Here is a 14,147-nt window from a genome sequence, read left to right as displayed (position 1 = left end):
GGTAAGGTTTGTGTATGTACACAAGCCATGGGCTTTGGACCTCTACGTAGCACAGATCCTTGCCTAGTAAAGGCGGGAACCCAGCTCGGCCTTTGTCCCCTTTCAGCAGTTCAGTTTCTAGCGAGACGAGGAGGAATAAACTGATTTTCCTCTTCATTCCAGGGTATGCCTACAGCTCTTGAACACCACAACACAGGAAAGCATACCTGCCAGGAAAAAAATGGAGAACGCAGAGCCTCAGAAGACAAGAGGAGGCAAAAGGAAAAACACCTGACTCAAAATCAGTTTAGTTTGGGGTTTGTTTTTAACCGAGGAAGCCCTTGCAGACAGATACCCAGGAAGCGAACTCGGCTCCTTGCCTTCAGTCAGGTCACAGCGCACCCTGCCCAGCCTGGGCCCTCGTTCTTCTCCCTTTAAAGCAATCCCACGACACCCAGCGGCCCCCTTACCACTTCCCCGGCTCTAGACCCGCCAGGCCCCGCTCTCCCCGAGCCGGGGGCACCCGGGAGGCGTTAAAACCACCGGGAAAGCGTTAAAACCCCCCCGAGCGCAACGCCCGCCGCTCCCGCCCGGCGCCTGAGGCGGCGGCTCCGCCCGGCCGCCAGCCCGCCTGCCCCTCCCCTCACCGCGCCCTGACCGTTATCCGGCGCTGAGTGACAGCGCCGCTGGCCACTCCCAGAGAGGAGAGGCGGGGCGGGGCGGGGCGGGGCGGGCGGCCGTTACGTGCGGGCGCCGCCGCTGCCCGCTGAGGTGGGTGTCGTTCCGCCTGCGCTGCGGGGCCGCCGGCAGGTAACGGCGGGTCGCGGCTCCTCCGGGGGAACGTTCGCTCCCTCCCTCCCTGCGGCCGGGCGGGGGGAGGCCCCCGCGGCCTCGCTCCTGCGCTTCCCGGGGCTGGGGTGGCCCGGACCGGAGCGAGGGCTCCGGGGGCGAGCGGTTCGTTTAGGCCCGGGTGGGCCTCGGTGAGGGCCGCCGTGGGCGTCGAGGTGGTCTCTCGCCTGAGGGAGCGTGGGTTTCGTGAGTCCCGGCTTGACTTCGGCTGGCTGGCCTGTCAGGGTGAAGTGAGCCCTCCACGGAGGTGTCCGGCCGCGGTCGGGGACTGCTGTGTGGGGGAATGCCGGGCTGCCCTTGGCGTTCGTCTGTGTGCTGGGCTCCTCCGGCTGCTGAACAGGTCCCTGGGCACTTGTCTGTCTGTCTGTCTGTGTGGCAGCTCCCTGCCCTGGGCAGCCAGATGCCTTCGTCCCACCGGAGCCCCTTCAGGGCCCTGGAGCCGTCCGTTGTGGTGCTGGGTTTCTGGAGAGAGACGGATCAGTAGGGGTGCTCAGGTTGTCTCCAGTGAAGACCGGTATAAGAGGGCCTTGAAAAAAAAACACCCACACCATTATTTATTAAGAATATGCAATTAAAGGATTCGGTGATGTTGACATCATTAACTGTGTAAAGTTCAGAAGTAAGGAGCTAATTTCACTTGAGAGGACTTAAACTCATACTTGTCGCTCGCCAGAAGGGGGAATTTACGACTCAGCCATGGGCTATGCTTAGTTTGGTGGGTGGGGTTCAGATGGACACAACAGCATGTTTCCCTTTCTCCCTTCAGATTCAGCTGAAAGAAATCCCACATCGGGTGAAACTGAGTGACTCCGCAGCCTTTGGGTCTGTGGTGTTGGCTGAAAGGGGAGTTATGCCTCCAAGTGTCAAGTTTATTCTTAGCAGGACTTTAGGCATGGATTTTAATTTTGGGAGACATGCAAGTTTGGTGTAACATTTGACTACCTGCAAGTCAATAGTGCCTGTGCTGTTTTCCAGTGTAAATGAGAGATTTAGCTGGGGAATTGGAGTAGGAAAATTTCCCATATAAGATATCTTGGGTTCTACCAAAATGACAAATCCTATTCCTTCATTGCAGTGGTATTCAGATGCTTGTTATGCTATAACGTTTTATATTAACTAGGATGTTTAATGTACTCCAGATATTCATATGGATTTATTGGTTACACGATCACTGTTTTCCAGCTGAATTTCAGTAGTGACTTGTTCCAGAGGATTGCTGAAAAACAGGAACCTAAAGGGAACTGTGTGGGGTATCATTTCAGTCCACATGCAGGTTTGGATTGAACAGTATCTGGTCTTGTGGTTAAATGATGCTGTTGAGCAAGAAGTGGGGAGTATTAGCACGTAATTTTAGGTCAGTTACAGATAGGGAAATCCTGTGTGAGGGTTCTTATAGGGATCTTACTTTGAGTTAGATAACTGAGTTTTGAACAAGAAAGTGTTTGGAAAGGGCAGAGGGAAACTGAGGCAGGGGAGTACAACCCAATACCATATGAAATTATGTGGCATATTATGTCATGCTATTAGATAAGGAGTGCCAGTCATAGCTAGGAATAGTCAACATCCTTGAGTCATATAATCGGAATTAGTGCTGAATGTTTATCTAGGGAGCAAATGCTTTAGGGTACAGTGTGTAGTGGTCACCATCTCCTGCAGTTCGTGGATGGGATTTGCATTATAGTTCTTGGGTCTTGCGTACTTCAAGCTGCTTGCACTCTGGTTGCAGCGGTATTTGACTGGAAAGGACAGATGATGCTTGCTTGAAAGATGTAGTATTTCCAGTGGCTCACAACTCTACCAGTGAATCTTTCAACCACCTCTTTCCAATCCATTCGGAGACAGAAGTGTTTAGTTAGAACTTAAACTGCGCACTGACTTGTATGACTTGTATACGTTCTTGTCTGTAAAGCTGTCTGTACACTAGAAGTGACCTTTGGTAGTGAGTGTCAGAATTAGCTGATCAAGAAGAGCTTGGTTATGTAGGGAAGCTACGATCAGGTTAGAGATGTGACAGAATGTTGGGAAACTGATGTTCCTGCTCTTTGTTTGTCTTAAGTCTTGATCTGACCCCTTTTAAGCAGCAAAACCTTTTAATGGATATACTGCTGTATCTGAAATTCAACTCTTATTTGCTAGTTTCTCCACTAGAAATTGTACTCGGCATGTTTAGTAACACTGTACCAAGTGTCGGGGCTGAGAAGCTGTAATGGTTTCTAGCTGCCCTCCCTCTCCCCGATGGGAGCTGTGCAGGCACAGAGTTCTCCAGTTCCAGTGGGGCCTTCCTGCTCCCATCCGCTGGTCTGCCATGTGATGCTAGTGTGTCTGTGCCACACTTGCACAGAAGAGAAGTAATGCTCCAGAGATTTTAATGAGGGTTATAAAGTTCTGATAGAGATGGACCTTGTTATTCTGAAGGTGAGAACTGCCCCTGTTTACATCTTAACTCTTAACAAGCACCAGCTTTCTCATAGGGCAGTTTCTTATAACATTGAGTACAGAAAATACTCAAAAACTTGTCAAATTGCAAGAGCAGGAGTTCCTGTGTATTGGGAGCTGGAAGAAAAAAAGGAAGAGGTTGGGCAGTGGTGTCGGTTAAAGAAGTTGCATTGTGAACTGTGTTTCCTTCAACAAATCGTAGTGTCTCACTTCCCATCTCTGAAATTGGGATATCAATATAACTGATAGGTAAAAGGTCCCGTTCCTATGTTTGGAGTGCTCAGTGTTAGTAAAGCAAGCTGTATAAATACATAGGGAATATTTTAGCTACTCATTCTTAAAACCGAGTTATGACTTTGACAGACAAGCTAATGCAAACAAATCTTCTGTCTCTGCTCAACAGATGCCATGCTGCCTCAGAAGAGGGGACGAATACCTTTCAGAATAGTCATGAACTGTTATTGGAAGATCCTGGCAGTTTTCTTACTGTTTCTTCCAAGTGCATTGTCTCTCCAGCCCAGAGCGTTGCTAGTATCTTTTGATGGATTTCGATGGGATTACATCTATAAAGTCTCAACTCCCAATTTTCATTATGCCATGGAGAATGGTGTTCATGTCAAACAGGTCACTAATGTGTTTATAACGAAAACATATCCTAATCATTATACAATGGTGACTGGTCTCTATGCAGAAAGCCATGGTATAGTTGCTAATGAGATGTATGATCCTATTCTGAATGAAACTTTTTCTCTGAACACAATGGATATCCATAACTCCAAGTTCTGGGAAGAAGCCAGCCCAATATGGGTCACGAACCAGAAGGAAGGACATAAAACCGGTGCAGCTATGTGGCCTGGAACAGATGTGAAAATACATGGAGTCTTTCCTACATATTATATGCCCTACAATGAATCTGTTTCCTTTGAAGATAGAGTTGCTAGGCTTATTGACTGGTTTACATCAGAAGAACCCATAAACTTTGGTCTCCTATATTGGGAACAGCCTGATGAGATGGGCCATATTCTGGGCCCAGAAAACCCACTTATGGGTCCGATAATTAGCGATATTGACAAAAAGCTGGGATATCTTATGTCTGAACTGAAGAAAGCAAAGCTGTGGGATGTGATAAATGTCATAATCACAAGTGATCATGGAATGTCACAGTCCTCCTCGGAAAGGGTCATTGAGCTTGATCAGTACGTGAATAGAGAGCTCTATGAAGTCATCGACCATTCTCCTGCAGTAGCTATTTTGCCAAAAGAAGGTAGGAGCTATAGCAGTAAAATTCTCTGAAGAAAATACTTGAGTATCAAAACTTTATAGACTTGTTCCTTAACTGAAGTGGTGGTAGCAGCACTGATGCCAGTAGGACATCAGCCTTGAACAAGGAGTACTTGCAGGATCACGTCTTTGTTCTTTTTGCTAGCTCTGTCAAAAGCCCGGATTAACTTTCTGAAATGAAAAGTGAGCAAATCTATTATTGACTAATACTGCCAACTGTCCTTTAGTCCTTATGAGAAGTAAAGTAATCTAATGCCGTTATCAAGGATGAATGGCGTTCTAGATGGATAACAACTGAGTGTTAACATATCTTGCCTTTCATCAAGATGCTAAAGCCATAGTGGAGGAATTAGATTTCCAACTCAAACAGTAAACTGAAACCAGATGCAGACCTCTGATAAAAAGAAAGCCTGTGTTGGCTATTTGATTAGCTGCCAACTATTGTAGTTTGCTTCAGGTTTTTTTTCCCCATCACGCTGAACAGCCAGCCAGTTATGTTCATACCGTATGTTATGTTCATATCATATGTGATAATGCTGGGCAAGAATCCTGTTGGAATTGAAATCTGAAGTCTAGTTGCAGTCATTGAAGGGTTGCTTGAGTGTCAGGTGTGTGTTGAGTGTCACTCACGTACAGGTGCCGCTCTTTATTTTGATGATCAAAAGCTATAAGTATTTGGTGCGAATGTGTTAACCTGGAAAACAGCAATTTTTTGTGTGGGCAGGGGTGCTAATTTGGAAGTTGAGTTTTAAGGTGGCCTTCTGAAAAGGTGTGTTTTAAGATTTCTGTAATATTTGCATCACTAATGGATAGCACTCTGTATTTGATGCCCCAGCAGGTAGGGTATTTTGCAGACGTAAGTGACCTTTAAATATGTAAACAAATGTCTCTTGTCATTTTTAGTTTGAAGAATATTCCAGACTAAAATGTTAGTATGTCCAAACTGAGATAATTTGCTGCCTGAGCACACTCAGGCGCTTGTTGCTGGGCACTGTTTCTCTCAGTGGTGATAGAAGAGCTGAGTTCGGGAGCTCCATCCTAATGGAGACAAACACGGTTGTCCAGGATGCTCTCGTTACCAAATAAAGGAGTTGTAAAAGTAAGCGTTAGTGCTGAAACATCCCTAATGCAGTAAATGAGAACTTGAAGATGCGTAACCTGATTCTCCTGTCTGCTAAATGCTGAAAAGAAATAGTATCTCTGCAGCAATTAGATAACAGAATAGTAAAAAAGCCATTTCAATGGATTTCAGGAATAGCTTGGATTTGGTTTTGCCAGAGGTTCAGATATTTATTACACTACCAATAAACAAGAAGCAGTTTTGAGCACAGCTCAAATTCCTTCCTTCCCTGTTACCAGCTGTAATTTTTATTATAAACCAGTGAGCTTCAGTCTCAGTTTAGCTATGAAATAACATACACTTAAGGACATAAGACTGATTCTTCAACAGTTAGTCCATTCATCTTGCTTAGACCAAGGGAATGGTAAAACTTAGTGAGACATTGAGAAAAAATTTCAATGCTTAAATACACGGCAACTTCTGCTACTTAAACTGTTTGGCTGCATATTTCATCCCCAAGAGATGGATTAAAGCCATTATTTAACTATGCTAGTGTATTAGTGTGTGTGGAGCTAATTATATGTTCATGAAGATGGTACCTGTAGCACAGCTGGTGAAGCTGGCCTTTTTCTTCCATTCAGTATAAATGTATTAATTCAAATAATTAATTTAGTGTAAAATCATAGTTTGCTGTATTTGGGGCTTCTCCTCCCTGTTACCCCATATAGAAAAGTAGCATAACAAAATTAATTTTGTTACTAATGTAGTCCTAGAAATGCTAGATTGGACTCCCTTTTCTTGTTTCTGCAACTATCTCTATCATATATGGACTTTTGCTGTCTCATTTTGACCTTTATTGTGTTTCTTAAGTTTAGTGAATCTTTTAAGTCTTTTTTTTTTTTTAATGCCAATTTGAGATAAGAAACATTATGCATCATTCTATTTCTATACAGGATCCTAGGAACTGAGGGAAACTGAAGATGGTTTCTTTAAAGACATTGGGCACCTCACAAACGTTTCTTTCCTGAGATGTATTCAAAACTTCACGCATGCTATAAATGGTAGACAGGAGTTTATCTTTCGTTTACTTCAGGCAGTGTCTCGGGTCAAACCAAGCACTTGTTCTTGTGGTCATCAAGGCAATAGTTTCTCAGGACAGAGAGTCAGAGAAGAGCTCACACGCAGGAACGCCTGCTGCAGGACGTACAGCTAGCTGTGAAGGCAGAGCTAGCAAGAAATGAGTCAAAATGACAGGATGTGCTTAAATCCCACTCATCTACTAAAACCAGCAGTGTTGGCCACAAAGAAAATGTAAACTTCTTCCAGCTGTGCTTCAGACCTTGTAGCACTGAAACTGGCCTGCAGAGACTAACTGTGAACTCGGCTGTCCAAGTGAATTGCACATGCGTGTAGCACAAAGTCATGGGGCTGAGTTATTTGGTATATAACAGAAGTCTGTTATATACACTGCATAGCCCTCAATAGGAATCTGTGCTTAAATGGGGCATGGGGAATGACGCTGAAGAACCTTGCTCAGATGTAGGTTCCTGAACTTGCTTTTGTGTTCCTGTCTGTGTGTCCTGGTTCCTCTTTTCTGTGTGCTGGTGTTCCAGCTTGTCCATCTGCTTTCTGGCTGTTCAGTGATTTTTTTACTGGAAAGAAAAGCTCAGAAACTGAAAAAAAGCAAATAAAGAATTGGGGGTGGAAAATGCCTATTTATTTGGTTGTGATAGTACAGCTTTTAAGGATTTACGCTTGTTATGCAGCAGATGACTAGGGAAGGGAAAGGAGTAGACACTAAGAATACAAAGGAGTAGGTAGTGCTGTTAGCCGTTATTGAATATACAGAGTGGCTGACAGTTCCAAACCAAAAGTGCCATCTTCATATGCTGGTCCAACCTGTCCCTCTGTATGCTTGTCCTGTGTTCCCTGCTTAGGACTCTGCAATCTTTGTACAGCTCCTAATATGTTAGCAGCATCTGGACTGTGACCTGAGGGCTTCTGCTGAAAGATTAATGCAAGCTAGTTTTGCTTTTCCCTAGGTAATTAATTGCTAATACTATGATGTTACATGGTACATAGCAACAAACTAGCTACTTTTTTCGAAATTGGCTAAACTTGTCATCAAAATGGTAGATCAAAACTGGGAATCAAATGAGGTCAAATATGTAGCTGTTTATTGGAGCATCTTGCAGAAGGAGAAATAACTTATTTCTGAGAGAACCCAATTGTTTTTCAGAGATGCCAAGAAACAAAGTGGCTGTTCTCTTTGGCCTTTTAAGGAAAGCAACTAACAGTTGAACTGCTTTAAAATAAATAAAAAGTGTCACTTGTCATCATAGCCAACGGGGGGAGAGACAGAATATGGCCTTAATATGCACATTACCTCATAAACAGGTTTAGGAGCCATCTTCTTGCTTTCAAGCTTTGCACGGAGCTAGGAGGAGCTGGTTTCTTTTCTGTGAGACTTAGCTGAATGCCTTCTAACTCATTCTTGTGAGAAGCTTACATTCTGATAACTATGAAGTGAGGGATTTTTCTAAAATTAGCAAGGCACTTACTGCTTAGGAACAGGCTGTGAAGTGTGATGCCAGGTGTGATCTTACTGTGAATGACGCTCTGGATTTCTCACAGGAAATTCTGTGTGCATTGTAATCCACTGTTGTTTCTTACAGCTATAATTAGCTCTTGGGAAAGTGCATTTTGCCCTCTTCTTTCAGTTGTATTTAAACTACTGGTGAGTTCAGTAAACATATTGGTATGTTTAAGTTTTGTCTTTTGTTTCTTTTGTTTGTTTGAAGGCAAACTGGATGAAGTATATGAAGCTTTGGCCAGTGCTCATCCCAACATGACTGTATATAAAAAGGAGCAGATTCCGGATAGATTACATTACAAACACAACAGTAAAATTCAGCCAATCTTAGCAGTGGCTGATAAAGGATGGGAAATTGTATATAATAAGTCTGATGGTTTTCAATGTAAGTATTCTGTATTTACAGTGTTTTGCTATATCTTCCTAGTCAGAGATCTTACATGATACTTTCTCTTCCAATCTCAACCAATGTTAACTTTTTTTTTCCCCTTTTTTTTAAGACTGGGAGGGAAAACTCTGAAGCTAAGTGTGTAGAATTTATAATTTCTTTTTCCTGATGGGATGGGAAGCACCCTACTGTTAGGGGAGGGGGACTGGACTTACAGTTTCTAAAACTTAAAACTTACCAAGGTAAGATCATTTACATGTGTTAGTGGTCACATACTTGAGGGAGTCTTGCAAGATCTAGCAAACTGACAAGCACTTCCTGAGAGATTAAAAAAAAAAAAAGTTGTAACTGAACTTGTTGCATAGAGGATGAATAGCATTGCTCTTTATCATGTACTATTTATTTACTGGAGAAGGGTTGGGTTGGAAATAAAAGAATGCTTTCTGGAAAGTCCTCAACTTCTGTGGATGCCTTCACTTATGGTAACCTCGTTTTATTGCTAGAAAGAGTCTTTGAATATTGTGTTACTCTATACCAGTGATTTTTCTTTGCCTTATAGGATAATGTGCGTTCTAGGTGATTTGGAGGAAAAAAACCCCACTTTTAAGTTCCTCACCTTGGGGTTTTGAGATTTATTATAGATAGAATGGAAACAGTAAACTGTAACTTTTGGTTATCTAGGAGAAAAGATATAGGTGTCACATGGTCAGTTCTTAAGTTTCTTAAACTTTGCTGCTGGTTATGAAGCTGAACAGCATTACCTGCAAGACTTAACAAGTTTCTCAGTTGTTGATAGATGATGAGAGCAGCTTTTTGTGCCTGCATGTTTATTTACTTGTTCAGAGTTTTTAGTGCCCCTGTAAGGAAGGGTCACTGGAGACCCACTAGTGAGATCTGTAAACTTCTTCCTTGTTGATGAGTAAATAGTGCACCAAACTGGACAAAGTGTCAAAGCAGTCAGAGCCTAAGTTCTGTCCGCTACTAGGTGTCAAACAGTCTATCTCTACATGGATTTTTTTTTTTTTTAAGAGATCTGGTCCAGTTGCAAAGTTGGAGTTTTGACTTGAGGAGAATCAAGGAAATTTCAGTGTAGCATAGCATGCTATTGACAGTGCTGTTACTACCATGTGAGCTTACTTTTTTTTTTTTTTTTTTAAATAGTGCTCTCCATTCTTTTTTTAAGGCATCTTCTCTTTGTGGTTCTGAGACTTGGTATTTGCTAGGAAACATTTGTGCTGTTGATCAAAATGATTCTTTTAAACCTCTGCAAGAATAAATGATGGCTGTTCCTTTTCTGTGTTATGCTAATTCTAGGAAAAGGTTCATTGCTTGTTTTGCAACTTCAGAATATTGACCTTTATCTATCTTTTATTTCTAGTTGGTAATCATGGATATGACAACATCTTACCAGAAATGCATCCAATTTTTTTGGCAGTTGGGCCTGCTTTCAGAAAGAATGCCACCAAAGAAGTCATGAATGCTACAGACTTGTACCCCTTGCTGTGCCATCTACTTGATATTAACCCACTGCCAAACAATGGTTCGTTCAACGCTGTGAAAGATATACTTGCTGAAGAAGTTCCTGTAGCCTTTGGAGCAGACACCTATGCTACTGTTGTAGGAGTCTTTCTGGGCAGCTTTCTTGTTATGGTTTTTATTGCAGTTTTTGTTAAGCATTTTATCCTCACCCAAGCAAATACCATGCAAATGCAACATACTGAAGCTGCCCAGCCACTGTTGCAAGATTAGTAACATTTGGTACTATTTCCTGTTTGATGCTTAAAATAAGGTTATACAAAAAAAATTAATAGAGGTGGATTAGCATAAATATGTGGACTAAAAGGAAATGGATGCTGATCCATTGGTACCATGGCGTATGTACGTACTAGGTATGCAGAGAAAGAGCATGTTTCTGTTTCACCCTACCACTGCTAAATCCTTCAGACGTTGAAAATATTCTAGGTAAACGCGGAAAGCTGTGTATGTATGTAGATGTGTAGTGACAATAGACCTTGAATACCTCATTCTGAGCTACTTTTAGGGAAATAACATCAACTGAGGTGCACTTCACAGACTGTTATGTGGTGATTTAATTTTCGACCCCCTCTTCTTCTTTTGAGAGGCTTTTTTAAAGTCTCTTAGATTCTAACAAGTCACTGAATGTGAATAGACTCCTTTGGGTTTTTTTTGTAATTCCTTGCCCAAGGAAACTTTTGCATGGATCACCATTACACATAGCTTGGTGGACTAAATCCTGCAGAAAACAACATTATTATTAAGCTAGGTCATGCAATGCTAAGTGTCTAAATTTAGAGTTAGACATATTTATTTAAAGTACTGTGTTAACTGTAGCCCCAAAATATGAATCTAGGTGGTATTGCCTTTAGCAATCAGCATTAAACTACTTGGTTTTTTTTAAGTTGTTTTTTTTTTTTTTTAGGTAAATATAGGTCTTTACAATTTTAGGTATGATTTTTGGTAAATGTAGGTCTTTACTTTTTCTACTGTTTCCTGTACGCTGGACTAAATTTTCTAAGAATTCCATGTAGCTGGCAGTTTAAAGACACATACAAGCACAACACCTGTATATCCAAATGGAATCTTGTATTTCCGGGGTAAGAGGGTTCTTTCAGAATAAGGCAGATGAATCAGTTAAGGAACTTACATGTACAAGCTGTTTTCAAGAGTGCTTGTCACTGGGTGTAACATCTGACCCATTGCTGGAAACTCTTCTCTAGTGTGAGACTTCTCTAGTATGAGTTTGGCTTGCTATCTTGTGTTTTATATGATATGTCTGGGTGGACCTTAGAATTTGGTGAGTAGGATTAGGCACACAATTTAAGGAACAGCCGTATAAATCCTAAGCCATATATACTCTTAAATCTGAAAAAGCACACTTTAATATGAAAAAAAGTGTAAGACTGAGTTTGTTCTTCCAGAGGAAAGTCTCTGTCAGGGAAAATTATTAATTCTGAGTCAACAAAACTATATATTACTCTGATTCTTTTGTGTGGGGCAATTAATCTTCTTGCTATTTGTGGTTTTATTGATAAGCTCACTTAAATAGTAGTTGAGAAGCTGCTGACTCAGGTTTGTATGAAAAACATGGTATGAAGTGAGAAAAGTTGTCTAGTTGTCAGACTTGTTCGAAAGCTGAATTTTTTTTTTTCCCCTCCCTGTGTCAGTTAGTATTTCTCTGCACTTTGCTTCCGAGTACAGTGCCTGAAGGAGAAAGAACCTTTCAAGATTCACACAAACACTCAGTCGGGTATTTCTCTAAGTGCAATTTATTGCTTTATCTACAGCACCCAGCAGAGGGCAAAGATGGGAACATCTTGGCCTTGGATGTGCTCTGTCAAACTAATGGTGTGACTAACAGTCTAATACTGCAATTGGGAGGGTTGCTAGCAGACCTAGCAAGGAGCTGCAACAAGCTGTCTAACTGCAAGTACAAGACTCATTTTGCTGAACTTAATTCCAGACTTAATGAATGGTATCTAGGTGAGTTCAGAAGGGAGCTTGCTTCTCGCTGCCTCCGTGATGACTCTCTGGTGCTCACTGCGTCGGAAGTAATCTGTTGGATTCCTCTGTGATGGCACGGACACTTGCTTAACATTAAGCTGTTTTGCAGGCAGATGTGGGAGTTTCCAGAGACCACAACTAGCTGCAATGAGTTCTTGAGAGGGAAGGCAATGAAAGACTCCAACTTAAGGTATATGCTGAAAGTCTAGCTGTAATAGTAGCTTTAGGGAGGCAGGAAACTAGCAGATCTGTTGGAGGACAGCCCCTTAATTTGGGGGATATGTATGAAGTCTTGTGTAACTTAATCTGACTCATCTCTGCAATTCTGCTGTTACTGTTCTGCATACAGCCTTGTTTTCCTACCTTGCCATTTTCTTAAGAAAACACTGAAGCAAAACATCTGGGTTAGGTGTGCCTGATACTGTAAAGCTGATTCTTAGTGGAGCTGACGATTAGGTATGTCTTAAGTTTCATTTGCTGATGCCAGCTAAAAATGAATGCTGCAGGGGCTTTTCAGGCTGAAAGATGAAAGCAGTAATGATGTTCACAGTAGTTTCTAGAGAGGATGGGGAAGTCTGAGTAGAAAACCTAAACCTCTAAATTGTTACTAATCACTTCCCTAGCTACCTTCCAAAAAGTGGATGGCAGATAGCAAATTGATGCATTGAGTCCACCTTTTGCTTATTTGCAACTTAGAAACAATTGTAGTACAAGTTTCGTGTGTGTTTTAAAGAAAGATCTACAGGCTTAGTTAAGGGAATAACACTAAAAATTGGAGATGCTGTAATCCTCTCCTGTAGCTACTTCAGTTGCACACTTTCTCACTTTGGAACCTGCTTCTTTAATAGAAATTTTTTCTTATTGCAGTAATTTCATAGCAATGCTTATGGCAGATGTAAAAATAACTGGATTGTAACCTCAGAGGTGTTCATTAAACTCCCACTTTTTTAATTGTGACAGGTGTAGTTCTATCATCAGCCAAACTGACCCTTGATTTTAAGGAGGGGGCAAAGTTGGTCAGTGTTGTTCAGTCATCCTGGGCCTTAGGTTTGCCTGCCCAAACATGCAACAATGGAAGAGCAGTAGGCTTTCCCTCACAAAGGGTGTGGGAACAATAATAGTCAAAATAGACTGGTAACACAAACATGAGAATTCTTGATGTTGTTGTTCTGTATTGCACTGTAAAACCCTTCTTTGAGGAGGGTAAAATGAAACTTTATAGAAAACTGAAGGGAATCTTTCAGCATTTGGGTATTTCAGTTTAGGTGTAAACATGTTTCCTTTATTGCTTAGGTCTATTTGCAGGTACCTCTTGAGTAGTTACCTTGTTAGGGTATTTGCCTAGCCAGTGTTAAACACTGTTTTAAGTTGTTGGGTGTATGCCTAATCAAATTGAAAGCACATATAATGTCACTGGAGAAAAATACCAACTTTTTCTCTGATGTGATGTGAGATTTTTTTCAGACTCCGTTTTCGTTGGGGAGGAGGTGCGATTTGGTTTCTGTGTATATGATACTTTTTATGATGTACATTGGAAAGTGTACACTGTATAGTACCTGTAAGTTAAGCTTGGAAGCTGAGAAGGTTGCATGATTTTGTCTTTCATTATTGACCTGTGAAGCATACTTTGAGATGTCAAACCTTTTCTTTGTTTCTTCCCGTTTGGAAATGCTGAAGTTGAAATACATCTTTGCTGTAGCGCCATCAAGCATTGAGTGCTTGCTTCATTTAAAAACACTTCTGGAAAAAAACTTGAGTTGGGGGGGGATGGCTGGGGGAGAATGGCCTTAACTCATATGTATCCCAACTATTTCTTGTACTCCATAGTGTATGCCTTTATTAAAAATAACTGGAAGTGTGATAGAACTTTCTTATATAAAAGGCTCCTTGTTTCCCACCTTGCTACTGTAAGTGGAAATAACAGTTTCTTTCTTTAATAAAAAATGTCTTCCAGACTTTCTTGGTAAAGAGCTGCAGTAAAGCTGTTAACAATAAATGCGGTCTCAAAAAAAAAAAAAGGTGCAAAAATGCCTATTATC

General features: G+C 41.7%; 1 protein-coding gene across 4 annotated transcripts; it reads left to right on the top strand.

Moving 5' to 3' along the window:
* The first annotated feature begins 689 nt into the window (after positions 1 to 689).
* Positions 690 to 14,063, top strand: ENPP5 (ectonucleotide pyrophosphatase/phosphodiesterase family member 5). 4 transcript variants are annotated; one of them, XM_030037776.2, is made up of 4 exons: positions 690 to 789; positions 3,668 to 4,528; positions 8,407 to 8,583; positions 9,965 to 14,063. In XM_030037776.2, the coding sequence occupies exons 2-4, from the start codon at positions 3,673 to 3,675 to the stop codon at positions 10,333 to 10,335; spliced, it is 1,404 nt and encodes a 467-aa protein (XP_029893636.1). In that variant the 5' UTR covers positions 690 to 789; positions 3,668 to 3,672; the 3' UTR covers positions 10,336 to 14,063. The 4 variants fall into 4 exon arrangements, with proteins under 4 accessions (XP_029893636.1, XP_029893637.1, XP_029893639.1 ...); XM_030037777.2 differs by having other exon boundaries at positions 693 to 750; XM_030037779.2 differs by having other exon boundaries at positions 743 to 769; positions 3,665 to 4,528.
* The last annotated feature ends 84 nt before the right edge of the window (positions 14,064 to 14,147 follow it).

This window comes from Aquila chrysaetos, chromosome 15 (genome assembly GCF_900496995.4).
Source record: "Aquila chrysaetos chrysaetos chromosome 15, bAquChr1.4, whole genome shotgun sequence".
NCBI classification, from domain to species: Eukaryota; Metazoa; Chordata; class Aves; order Accipitriformes; family Accipitridae; genus Aquila; species Aquila chrysaetos.
Note: the sequence above shows the minus strand (reverse complement) of the source record. Positions and strands in the feature narration are given on the sequence as shown.

Excerpts from the sequence above, each read along its gene's own strand:
- ENPP5 (XM_030037776.2), top strand. The coding sequence starts at position 3,673 with ATGCTGCCTCAGAAGAGGGGACGAATACCTTTCAGAATAGTCATGAAC. Across the intron at positions 4,529-8,406 it reads AGCTATTTTGCCAAAAGAAG|GCAAACTGGATGAAGTATAT; the intron begins GTAGGAGCTATA and ends GTTTGTTTGAAG. Across the intron at positions 8,584-9,964 it reads TAAGTCTGATGGTTTTCAAT|TTGGTAATCATGGATATGAC; the intron begins GTAAGTATTCTG and ends TTTTATTTCTAG.